Source organism: Trichosporon asahii, assembly GCF_000293215.1.
Source record: "Trichosporon asahii var. asahii CBS 2479 unplaced genomic scaffold scaffold00070, whole genome shotgun sequence".
NCBI classification, from domain to species: Eukaryota; Fungi; Basidiomycota; class Tremellomycetes; order Trichosporonales; family Trichosporonaceae; genus Trichosporon; species Trichosporon asahii.
Genome location: NW_014040855.1, coordinates 995,414 through 1,006,850, shown reverse-complemented (window position 1 = coordinate 1,006,850; position 11,437 = coordinate 995,414). Strand labels below are relative to the sequence as shown.

Genomic DNA, 11,437 nt, shown 5'->3' with positions numbered 1-11,437 from the left:
GGTGCCGACTCCAGCCCAGCCCACGCCCCCGGCCCCGCCCAAGCCCCCGGCCCAGCCTCCGCCCAGTCCGCCTCCGCTGGTCCCAGTCCGACCGACTCGCCCATGCTCGCCCCGACGCCGCGCGACCTCGGACTCGGCCTTGCGCCATGCCTTGGCCGCGCGTTGGCCAACGGCACTCCAGCAGTCACCCCCCCGCTCTCGCTGGGCGGCGGGTACAGTCTTGGCGCGGCGTCGCCTGGCACTCCCGACACCCCCAATTCTGCCAGCGCGGTCGCCACCGTGGCCACTACTGCTGCAGCGGGCACGACCACCCCAGCCAGCTACTCCCGTCCGCCGTCAACCCGTGCCCTCAGCCTGCAGCTCGGTCGGCGCACCAGCGCAGCCTCGCTCCGCTCCGAGGACGGCGTCGACGTGTCCAAGCTCGACCTGCGCCCCGTGTGCACCCCTCCAGCTGGCAGCGCGCCGCTCCCCGATTTCCCCGCGCATGCCCCGGCCGTGCACAACATGCATGGCGCGGCGCATAATGGTCAGCACCACAATGGCCACCCCATCCCCATCGGTTCCCCTGGCGCGGCACTTCGGCACCGCAGGGCGAGTTCGACGTGTGGACGCAGTGTCAGTGGGAGCCCGAGTTCGAACGGCACGGGGGCAAACACGCCCACTGACGGGTCGTCGCACGGCACACCAGCCCTCCCGCACAGCAATGCAAGCCCCGGAGGCACCCCCGTTGTCGCCCCGCTCCCGCTCCCACTCGCGGGGGCGCCCACCCTCGCCGAGACGGGTATGCGTCTCTCGCCGGACAGTTCGCACCCGAGCGGACAGCTCGAGCGCAAGTCGCCGCGGCCGCGGCTGGTGCGCCTCGACTCGTTTGGCGGCGAGGGGCTCGAGCGCAAGCCGAGTACGCGCCGGGCGAATCTGGATGAGCATGAGCATGAGGATATCCCCGAGGGTGTGATTGTATGATGCGCCTGCTGATGCGCTCCCCGCTTTAGTTTCTGTATTGTTGATCCAATCCCACCGCCGCTCCTGGCTGCCCCCCCCCCCCCCGTAGACCATAGCGTAAGCTCCCACATTATCAGTTACCAAGACTTTGTACAAAGATATACCATATAACGAGCCTGTGACGATGCATATAGTGACACTGAGAACGCTGGAGCAAAAGGCAAACCAGAGTGGCACTCCCTTTAGTGCTGCACAAGTCCCTCCATCGCCACTTCCACACTGTATCCTCATGCATTCCGCAGTGTGACCTTGACCGTTGTACTAGAGAAGCATTGAGCGGACAAAGCGGACAGCAAGCATCGCTCAGCCTGTGCGATAGGTTTGCCATCCAGTGGCGTCACAGTGAGACGGTCGGTTCTTCTTGTGTGTCTTCTTTCTGCAAGCTGGAAGCACTGGGTCTTGGGATCTCGGGGGACAGATGCTTTAGGATCGCATTGTACATCTGTACACTGAATGCAGTCCTGGCGTCCCCATCCTCCCACATTTGACAATGCCTTGCACCCACACCACTCACACTCACGCGCACGCGCACCCCGTCGACTTTCGGCAGATTGATCCTGCTCGCCAGCCTTGCCCCAACACTCCAGATGGTTAGTCCGTTTAACATAATACCCTCCATTTCCCCAAGACTCGCAATGGGACAGACAGGCTTACTTGTGCCACAGGAATCCACACATGGGTGTTCAACGCCCAAGACCCCATGATGTCGCATTGCAGCGCTTGCCAGGTCTTCTTCCTTTCTTAGAAAGAGATACCTTTCATATCACAGCGTTGCACGGAGTACAGTGTGTGGCACCGCAGCACGTATGAAGTCTGACGCATATCCAAGCCCAAGTCGAGTGCGATGTGCAACAGTAGGCCCACACTCATGCCACCGGTTAAAGTTTGTTTTAATCTTTCATTTTCTCATATTTTTCTGGATTTTAACATCTGCCTTTCGAAATCCTCTTGCATTCTCGCTTGCAGCTTGCATCTTTGATATCTCTGGTGCAGTAGGAACACATTCTCGCCCTTGTCTGGGGTGGTGTGCAGTACAGATACGCATTCATGGATACTACGAGATTTTTTTTTGTTTGTTTGTTTTTTTCTTGTCTACTGGTCCTACGTGACATGCATTTGCGCTCAAACATGGCACACGGAAAGGTTGCAGTGCTTGCAGATGAAACACTGGTAGGCGCAACTCCACTCGAACACGTGCCGGCCTGTGTGGTGAGTTAGCATGCGCAAAAGGTACAAACAGAGCCGAGCCTTGGTACCAACCATTATTCTTGTTGCAAGGGGGGACTGGAATCATGTGGTCGCGAGAGTCGACGGGGTGGGAGATGGTGGTGGTGGTGGTGGTGGTGTTGATAGCCATGGTGCAAGTTGTGCAAGTCTGATGACGGACATTGTACATCTCTTCTCGCTCGTTTATGTATTGAGCGAGATGGCCACGAAATGCCTGTCGAGCGGCACTGGGACGCCGTCATGTTCGCAAGACCGGAGGTGTGAGACGGGACAACTGTGGAATGAGCGAGTGCCAAACGCCACAGTCGGTGTTCATGGCCCCGCATGCCGCAACGGCCGTACTGATTACCCAAAGTATGCAAGCAGGCTCCATTATGTTGTTGCTCCGTGCATCTCGCACACAAAGTGAATGAATGGTGATTCGATTCTCACCCACCAGCCAGGAGTCATGTGGGACGCGCCACGCCGTTGGCGGTGTTGCTCAGTCCGCCCCACTACGAGGTGAGCGATATGGAAGTTGGAGTAGCTTACTTTGTACATGCATGGCTGGTCAGAGTGGACATGGCGGTCTCCAGCGGCCAGGTCCTTCGAGACTGGAAGGAAGCAACAGCAACACAGCTACCACCTCTACCTCTGGCGACAATGCCTCTCAGTTTTCTCAGCTTCCCCAAGGGCCACCGCCCCAACTACCCCAAGGGTGGTTAGTGATTGCACAGTCACTGTCTTGATTCCTGCGTGGGTGTACTGGCTCGCAACTCGTACCACGCAAGTGCAACTCTATGCCCAACTTGGTTGATTGCCGCCCCACGTGCACCGAGTGGTACCGCACCTCGGTTCCCGACCCGGAGTGATCCTTTCCGATGTGAGCCCTGTCGGCATGTCCTCTACTCTACCCCGCAGGCAAGTGATGCAAGACCTTAGCGGCGAGTCAAGGGCGGAAGAGGACAGAGAGCGTCTGTGTCCAAACAGTGTCATGTTTCTGACAAGAACGCAAGTGTGCATTGTCCATTGACTGCCGAGACCGCAGTGGTGGGCATGCATGAATATTATATAGACCCGGGGACGCAACCAACATCAAAGCCGCGTGTCCGTACCGCAGCTGTCCTCCAAATCAACAACATGGTCGCCACGTCGCGCGCGCTCTTCAAGCTCGTAGGCCAACCAGGATGAGGTCCCGCGGGGCGTCGATCGCTCAGCTCGGCCCCTCCCCACCTCCCCACCTATCTACCCGCAGCGCAGCAGAAGGAGAGCGAGAAGCAACAGACAGTGCCCAACCTCTCACAGCAATTCCAATCAGCGCAGCACCCGCAGTGGCACTGCCCGCTGCCGCACGGGGGGTCGTCGTACTCTGGTTCGTGCTGCTGCCGGTTCTTCATCCCATGCCCGGCGCCGGCGGCAGCGGTGGTGGTCTTGTCATTCGCAGACGCGCTTGATGAGCGCGACATGGCGGGCGCGAGGGCCTGGGCGGGGTCAGCGGCGTGTTAGTTGTCAGTAGGGTCGATGGGCAGCCAGCAGCCAGCATGACATGGCATGACTTGCTTGTTTGCCTCTTGGACGTACCGGCTGCGCAGTGATGAAGTCGTTTGTGCTACTGGGTCAGGAACGGGAAACATCAGGATTGGGATCCAGCAATCCACAGCGTACGCGCTAGTCCTCCGCGCAGTACGCACCTGTTGTCGTTGGCGGACATGATGATACAGCTACTGCTGTCCCGAGTAGATGACAAGATGAGATACAGAGGATGACAAGATGTACAAAGTGGATCTATAAGATGTATCAACAAGACATCGGGGGGGGGGGAGGGCGGGATGATCTCAGATCTCAAGGGGATCTAGGATCTTGGCACACCGCCCCGCGTCCTGGTCTAATTCAAATGGCCGATTGTTGGAGCATGAAACCCCCAAGAGGGTCTCACACCATGGCAGTCACTCCCGCAAACACAGCCGCCACCAGCCACCCAACGTGCACGCGGCGGGGTGCTGCGCCAGACGCGGTGCCGCCACTACCGCCACCACTGCCGCTTCCGGCCTTGGGTCGCCCATCCTCGCAGGGGAAGCCATACCACGGTTGGTCGCGCCAGCAGTACCGGCTGTACTTTGCGTTGGGGACAGCACCTGCAATGGACGCCTTGAGGCGGTCGGCCGAGATGCGCTTCTTGGGTGTCAAGCCCGTCCAGGACGTGCTCGCCCAGCTGTCCTGCGCGTACCCTGTTGCGACGTCGTTTTCGCCCTTGATAATGAACTGGTTCTTGTCGACGTCGGCTTGGGTGCCGACCAACACGGTGGTGATGTTCTTTTCGCCGTTGCGGTCCCTGGCCCACGGAACAAACTTGGGTATGAACGTGTACTTGTTTGTGACATTGTCCCACTTGTAACCCGTCATCGGCTGCAGGCTCGAGACATTGCTCGTGTCCACGTTGGGCAGCACCATTGGCACGTCGACGTTTTGGGTCCCCATGTACTGGAGGTTGGGCGAGGTCCACCCCGGCGACTTTGTCTTGTCGTACCACGGGCAGTCTGTTGGCTTGTCGATCGGCCCGTCCCAGTCCCAGCGGGGGTTGCAGCCGGGGAGGTGCTCCAGAGGCCGATAGTAGCCCACATCCTCGGCGGGAATCTGGCTCTGCATGCGGCAGTTTTGCAGCTCGAGGTCGGGCCAGAACTGGAGCAGGCCGTCGAATGCCGGGCAGTCTTCGAGTTTCTCCCCGACATAGAGGCAGTGGTCGATTGCATTCTGCAGCACGTCCTCGTCCCAACCGGCGATAAAGTCCGAGTGCCAGGTAAGGCCAGTCGTGTCGCCGTTGGACAGGATAAAGTTGGGCTTGTCGTGCCGCCACTCGCGCGTCATGCGGTCGTCGAGGTACCAAAACGTCTCCATGAAGAGCATGGGGTACATGATCGGGTGCGATTCCGGACATGTGCGCGAGTTGATGGCCCAGTCCTCGTTCTCGACCATCCACGTCATGTGGCTAAAGTGGTCCCACGAGTCGAGCGACTGGTTTGCCCACCCGCAGTTCGGGAAATAGACGTTCAACTGGGCATAGTTTTGACCGGGCAGCTGTGGGTGGTGCGTCCCGTTCGGTAGGTACTGCTGGTTGCTGACCGGCTGGGAGAGGTAGGCGTCGAGCGTGAGCCGCACGCCTTGCACCTGTATTGCCCCCGGGTCGCGCCGCGTCGCCGTGCCACTAATCATGCGCAGGCCCTTTGGGAACGCAGTGATCGGTGCTGTCCGGTTATGCAGCATGTAGTAGATCTTGCTCGCTCCTGGAATCGCGCTGTACGTGTCGTTTTGGTTGATATAGTAGAGAATGGGCGACCAGTAGTTGGACTTGTCGGCCGTGACTTTTACTGTCGTGCACTCGGACTTGTCATTGTCGTCTGGCGTGTTCATCAGGCCTGGGACTGTTAGATATAAACGAACTACGCAAGGATCAAGATCTTAGACTCACTTCTAAAGCCCGAGCCGCCAAACACCTTGTGCACATGCCCAGCGACCTCGCCGGGGGCCACGATCGGGTCCATGCGCGAGATGGTGAGCATGCCCGACGAGCCGAGCACAAAACGGCCATCGATGGACACCGGCGCGTCTTTGGATGTTGGAGCGGCGCTGGCGAGGGCGACTAGCGCAGAGAGCGCGGCTAGTAACCGCATGTTGGAGGGAGGGATAGAGGGATAGAGAGAGAGAGAGAGAGAGAGAGAGAGAGAGGAGGGAGAAAGTAAGTAGTAGGTGGTGAGACTCTAGAGTCAAAAGGTTGTCGGCATCAAGTTGCGGTGCACTTTAAAATCAACGAGGTTCGGTTGAGATTATTCTAGACCTTGGGTTGGCTGGAAACGTGCTCATGCCGCCGGCGGTGCGCGGCGAGTCTGCAAGCTGCAAAGCTCGGCCGCTCGGAGCGCGGTGCCGGCTGCGGAGTTGCTCAAAAATCCTTCCCCCTCAACCCCAGCCTCGGTGCAATGACGTATGGGCCATTACCCAAGTGGCCAAGTGATCTTACTCGCCACCGCCAAACTCGTGCTCCCGCTGGTTCCCGCTCCCAGGTTGCTGGGTGTATGTATCCCTAGAGTGAGTGTTACTATAGTTGCATGCAGCAATGAGCATGGCTGAACTCTGATGGAAGAAGAGCTTGAGATGGAGCCATAGACCTGCCTCAACTGGAACAGGAGCTCGCACAGATTGCACCAGTGAGAACGCGACTTAAAGAGTTCGGCAGTCGCACACGCGTTCCTTATACAGCCTGCTTGCCCTTTAGGACTCGACTGGCACTGGCTCGCTCCTGGCTGCTCGCTGTATATCGGCCCGTGTCATGCCTACGTCCAATCTACACCGCCACAGTCCGCAGCAATAATGACATCGACATGACTTCGTTGTCGCTTATCAAACAAACTAAACTCCATCAACTCTAAAAGATTGTTCGTGATAACACAGCTCCAAAACGTTCTCGAAGGAAGGGGGGCGCAAGGGGGGGCGCAAGGGGCGTGAAAATCAGGCACGCCCTTGGCTGACTGATTGGATCTGTTACGTAAACGACCGGTGGCATCATGCACACCGCACCATTACATCAATTACATCATCTGGTCTAGACGAGGACGACAGCGAGCTCGTCGTCGCGTACAGACAGGTCTCTGACGCATCAACGAGTCGAATCACTCACTCGACGAGCGAGAGGTCGAGCTCCTGGTGCACAGCCGTAACAGTCATGTTCGTGAGGTTGGCGTACTAGGGATTGTCAGCTGGTGGCTTTGGGGGGGCCGCAACTAACCTTGCCGATGAGTGCCTGTGTTCCATCCTTGATCTCATTGTACGTGTGCAGGAGGCGGATGTGCCGCTGGACAATCGCGTCGGCGTCGCAATCTGGGCTGATCATGTGTGAGCAGCTAGCCTGGCAACGCTCGTCAGCCGGGAAGAACTTACCCCAGCTCGGCCTCGAGGCGGGCGACCTCGGCCTGGAGGACCATGACGCGGGGGTTGCCCGTGGGTCCCATCATTTCGTCCTGCGAGGTTAGGAGTGTTCCAGGTGTGGGTATGAGGTGAGTCACGTGCTTTCTACTAACGCGGGAGAAGACCATTGTGAGTCCAGTAGAGTCGCTAGGGGTGGTTGGTGGACGCCGTTGAGTGAGTCAGTGATGGTGTCAAGAGGGTGAGTGATGGTGTCAAGAGAGTGAGTGATGGTGAGGAAACAACATCTGACAGCGACCACGACTGCAGATAAGAGAGATCTGGTGTGGTGGGGAAAGGCGAGGGAAGGCGGGGGATCGGGGGAAGGTGCAGATCGTCTGGCCAGAGCGATCACATCACGCTCCTTCGTTCTGTGGACCTCCACCTCCACCACGCCATTCCAACAAACCGACAACAACACGAGTTGACTACAACATCCACTTGCTGTCCACTCCTCAGTCCTCATATCCAGCATTCTCGCCCGTCATGTGCGACACCCCACCCAACTGGGAAACAATACAGCTGCCCCCAGAGCACATCCTGCAGCATCGTACGCTGAAACAATGTTGGGCTGAAACTGACGAACAGTAACAGACGCACACTGCCATCCCACCGACGTCGACCGCTCGCAGGAAGACTACCATGCGGTCGGTCTAGGCGGTCTGGCTGCCATGGCAACCGCCGATGACCAGCATCTCGTTGCAGGACTAAGCGCGGCGCGGCCGTGGAACATCGATGCGCCCGGCCCGAGCCGCCAACACCGTGGCCCACGCGTCGTCGCTGCGTTCGGTTAGTTTAGAAACAGTCGACCACGCTGACTGCAGGCTACCACCCGTGGTTTGTGCATCGCTTCTCGCTCCAAGATCCCCCGCCACCAAAGGAGGAGCACTACCGCGCAGTGTTGACGCCGCGGCCGGCACAGGAGGACGCGTTCGTCGCGCTGCTCCCGCACCTGCCCGAGCCCGAGGCATTTGCCCCTCTGCTGCAAGGTGTACGCGACAGCGTGATGCGTGAGCAGGCGGCCGGAAGGCTCGTGCTTGTTGGAGAGATTGGCTTGGATGCGTTTGCACGTGTGCGCATTCGCCCAACCCATTCGGCGGCCAACGATGCAGAAGGGGCCCAGACACCCGCCGAAGCCGTCCTTGGGCTGCGCAACAGGCTCTCGCCGTTCAAGACGACACTCTCCCACCAAGCCGCAATCGCCCGCTTGCAACTCGACATTGCAATCACCCTCGCTGTCCCGGCCAGCATACACTGCGTCAACGCCCCCGGCGCAACCCTCGACCTCCTCCAGCGCGCGCGCGCGCACCACGGCCCCGCATCTTTTGCCCGCACCAACATCTGCATCCACAGCTGCGGCGGCATGTCGCCCGCCTTTCTCGCGCAGACCGCGCGCGCGCTCCCCAACGCCTTCTTCTCGCCTAGCGTGAGCGTGACTGCACGCTCTGGCGCCGCACGTGCAGTCGTGGGGGTTGTGCCGCGCGAGCGACTGCTGGTCGAGAGCGATGCGCCAGATGTGCGCGCCGTGACTCATCTGGTGTGGGCTGCTGCAGCGTGGATCGCAGAGTGTAGGGGGTGGAGGCTGGAGGGTGCGGAGACGGCCGAGTGGGAGCCGGGGGTGGAGGACGAGGACGAGGTGTTTGATGAAAAGGGACGGGTGCGGGCGCTGCGTGAGGACGAGGTGTGGGCTGTGAGGATGCTGGAGCGGAACTGGGCGCGCTTCATGGGGATGGACGTCTAGTGCAGGCTGTTTGCATGTATCATGTTGATTGTGACGGAGTGCATGTAGATGCATGTATCAAAGGATCAGTGTGACAACGGGATGCGGAGCCGCTGCGCGGCGCGCGCCAAGTCGACGCGACTGACTTTAGTCCATCTATTAGTTCGCACTTCACACCGTCTGATGAGACTTTGTGGAGCCGCCTCGTTCCTCTGGCCCCTTTTTGATCCCTCTCCGTTCTTGACGTTCAACATCTCACTCACTACCGGCATCTCTTGACCTGGCCCGTCTTGGCCACCTCTGCCATGACGAGGAGTAACACTCCTGCTCAGCCGCCCGCAAAGACCAAGCCCCCACAGCCCGCCACGAAGAAGATGTCGGCGACAGCACCCGCAAAGAAAAAGTCGTCCGCGCACCCCACCGCCAAAGCCAGAGCGCGTGTCGGCCCGGCTTCGATTGTGGCCACCAGGATGTCCGACCCGCGCATGTCCAACCCGAACAAGCGTGGCAAGAGCGGCAGCAACGGCGGCAACGGCAGCACCGCGTCAGGCAAGAACAAAAAAGTCAAGCCGCACATTCTCGGTTTCCTCCCCGTCAAGGACCTCCCGTGCCCTCACCTACCTCCGCCGCCGAGGCTCACCAACCGCGCGATTCATGACCGCGTGTATGGCGGGTGGGAACTGCAGGGAAACGTGCCCAAGCACTCCATGGAGCTCGCCGGAGACCGCACGCTGGATCTCAACATTGTCTTGGGTATTGACCGGCGCTGCCCAGACCTCCCTATCTGGCTGGCGAATGTGAGTTTCCTGATGGTGGAGGTAGTGGAACCAAATATGTCTGACACACTCTCAGCAACTCTTGGTGGTGTTCGGAACCAACAGCTTTCTCGCTGCCGTCTGCGACAGGCTCGACCTCACGCGCGGGCTCTTTGGACCGGCGGTCGAGCAGTGCCCCGACTTTGGCTCCAACGATGGCGTAAAGTGCGGCCACGTCGAGGTGTTTGTGATGGGCCTGCACGAGTCCAACGGCCCAGAGGCCGCGTACAAGTTTTTGTGGACCATCTTTGAGGCGTATGGACCGTTCATCCTCAACCGCCTTGTCCAAAGCCGCTTTGCGCCCAAAGAGCCCATCCCGGCACAGTCTCTGGCCCGCTGGAAGGACGCGCTCTTCACGCCTCGCGAGGCCGACAGCGCGTCGCACTCGCACCCGCACGGGCACCGTGACGGGCCGTGGCTCATCGACGCGCTCCACCTGCATGGTCAAGAGATGGGCCGCCCATTCGAGCTTGTGCGCACGGAACATGATTCAGGCGAGCACCACTGCACCGTCGTACAGGACACTCTCGCTGTGGCTACTGCTCACGCTGCGACCCGGTACGCCGCGGGCCTTCAGGCCATCTCCGCGACCCTAACCCAGCTCGACTATTTCGGCCGCCACGCCGTCGACCTCCTCTACTCGCACTCTGAGACGTCGGGTACCGAGCTCGAGTTTAGCGTGAGCATGGATAAGCGGACCGGCGTATGGACCGCGTTCGTGCACTGGGGCAACGGGGACGAGTCTCGCGTCGTCGGACGCGGGATGCGTGCGAGCTCGGTCGAGGCGCAGAACGCTGCGGCTGTGCTGGCTGCGCGCCGCCTGGGGCTGTCGCTGGTCGAGTTTGCTCATAAAAACAGCGTGGGTCTGGAATATCCAGGGGGACAGGGGACTGACCAAAAGAACCCCAAGGCTGAGGAGAGCACTACCGAATACACGGTGGAAGTCGGCACGGGACGCACGGTTGTGAGTGCCAGTGTAAGCGTCTCTAACGGCAGATTGTCCTCGGCTAGGAATGTCATGACTTGTCCAACACTCTGTATCGTATCATGTACTCTTCTGACGAGATGGAACACGTCCTTCATGTCCTGGTTTATTCCTTGGGATTGCGCTTGCTAGCAAGCAGGGCCTTGCCCTCGTCGGCAAACCGGTGCAGCACCTCAATCTCGGCCGCGTCGCCAGAGGGTCCCTCGGCCGCACCCCCGACCGCGCTGCCAGTCGCGCGGAGATCTGCCGCAATGCGCTCAAACAACGCCGCCAGACCCTCATGCGGCAGTCCCATGGTCTTGGACTGGCCCGGCCGGTCGAGCGACGAGGCGACAAACGACGAAATCTCCTCCATCTCTGCGATCCAGCGGTACGCCTTTGTCGGCATGTCGTAAAAGGTAAAGCCGAGGCTCTGGAGCAGCTCGGGGCGGGAGCTTGAGAGTTCCTCCATGAGTGCGCGCGCAGTAGCTGGCGAGTGCGCGTTGGCGGCTGCGTGTCGTCAGTACGGACAGCCTGCCGCGAGGGTGAACCCGAACTCACACAGCACAAGCAACGCAGCAAGCCCGATCGATCCCTTTGCCAGCCCCCCATAACACATCTTGAGCGCGCTCGCCGCGCCAGCCTCCGCATCGCGCATGATCTTGACGCGACCCCACCGCTCGCCCTTGTCGCCGCCGAGCACGCGCGCCGCGGCGTCCAGCTGCGCCGCCCACCGCGCATCCGCTGCCATGTAGACTGTCGGCTCGCGCGCGTCCG

At 60.0% G+C, this 11,437-nt stretch overlaps 6 protein-coding genes across 6 annotated transcripts; 3 read left to right on the top strand and 3 right to left on the bottom strand.

Annotated features, from left to right (window-relative positions):
• Positions 1 to 102: 102 nt before the first annotated feature.
• On the top strand, positions 103 to 963 carry A1Q1_04186 (uncharacterized protein; the record flags this gene model as incomplete). Its single annotated transcript, XM_014322563.1, has 1 exon — positions 103 to 963. One exon carries the CDS (start codon positions 103 to 105, stop codon positions 961 to 963), a length of 861 nt encoding a protein of 286 aa, XP_014178038.1.
• A 3,177-nt stretch (positions 964 to 4,140) lies between these two features.
• Positions 4,141 to 5,876, bottom strand: A1Q1_04185 (uncharacterized protein; the record flags this gene model as incomplete). Its single annotated transcript, XM_014322562.1, has 2 exons — positions 4,141 to 5,621; positions 5,675 to 5,876. 2 exons carry the CDS (start codon positions 5,874 to 5,876, stop codon positions 4,141 to 4,143), a joined length of 1,683 nt encoding a protein of 560 aa, XP_014178037.1.
• A 997-nt stretch (positions 5,877 to 6,873) lies between these two features.
• Positions 6,874 to 7,292, bottom strand: A1Q1_04184 (uncharacterized protein; the record flags this gene model as incomplete). The annotated part of the gene is made up of 4 exons (XM_014322561.1): positions 6,874 to 6,942; positions 6,986 to 7,082; positions 7,138 to 7,217; positions 7,278 to 7,292. 4 exons carry the CDS (start codon positions 7,290 to 7,292, stop codon positions 6,874 to 6,876), a joined length of 261 nt encoding a protein of 86 aa, XP_014178036.1.
• Positions 7,293 to 7,647: 355 nt separating this feature from the next.
• A1Q1_04183 (uncharacterized protein) lies at positions 7,648 to 8,902 on the top strand (the record flags this gene model as incomplete). Its single annotated transcript, XM_014322560.1, has 3 exons — positions 7,648 to 7,711; positions 7,756 to 7,950; positions 8,025 to 8,902. 3 exons carry the CDS (start codon positions 7,648 to 7,650, stop codon positions 8,900 to 8,902), a joined length of 1,137 nt encoding a protein of 378 aa, XP_014178035.1.
• Positions 8,903 to 9,186: 284 nt separating this feature from the next.
• A1Q1_04182 (uncharacterized protein) lies at positions 9,187 to 10,707 on the top strand (the record flags this gene model as incomplete). The annotated part of the gene is made up of 3 exons (XM_014322559.1): positions 9,187 to 9,678; positions 9,734 to 10,639; positions 10,693 to 10,707. 3 exons carry the CDS (start codon positions 9,187 to 9,189, stop codon positions 10,705 to 10,707), a joined length of 1,413 nt encoding a protein of 470 aa, XP_014178034.1.
• Positions 10,708 to 10,787: 80 nt separating this feature from the next.
• A1Q1_04181 (uncharacterized protein) lies at positions 10,788 to 11,411 on the bottom strand (the record flags this gene model as incomplete). The annotated part of the gene is made up of 2 exons (XM_014322558.1): positions 10,788 to 11,170; positions 11,222 to 11,411. The coding sequence occupies 2 exons, from the start codon at positions 11,409 to 11,411 to the stop codon at positions 10,788 to 10,790; spliced, it is 573 nt and encodes a 190-aa protein (XP_014178033.1).
• Positions 11,412 to 11,437: the final 26 nt, after the last annotated feature.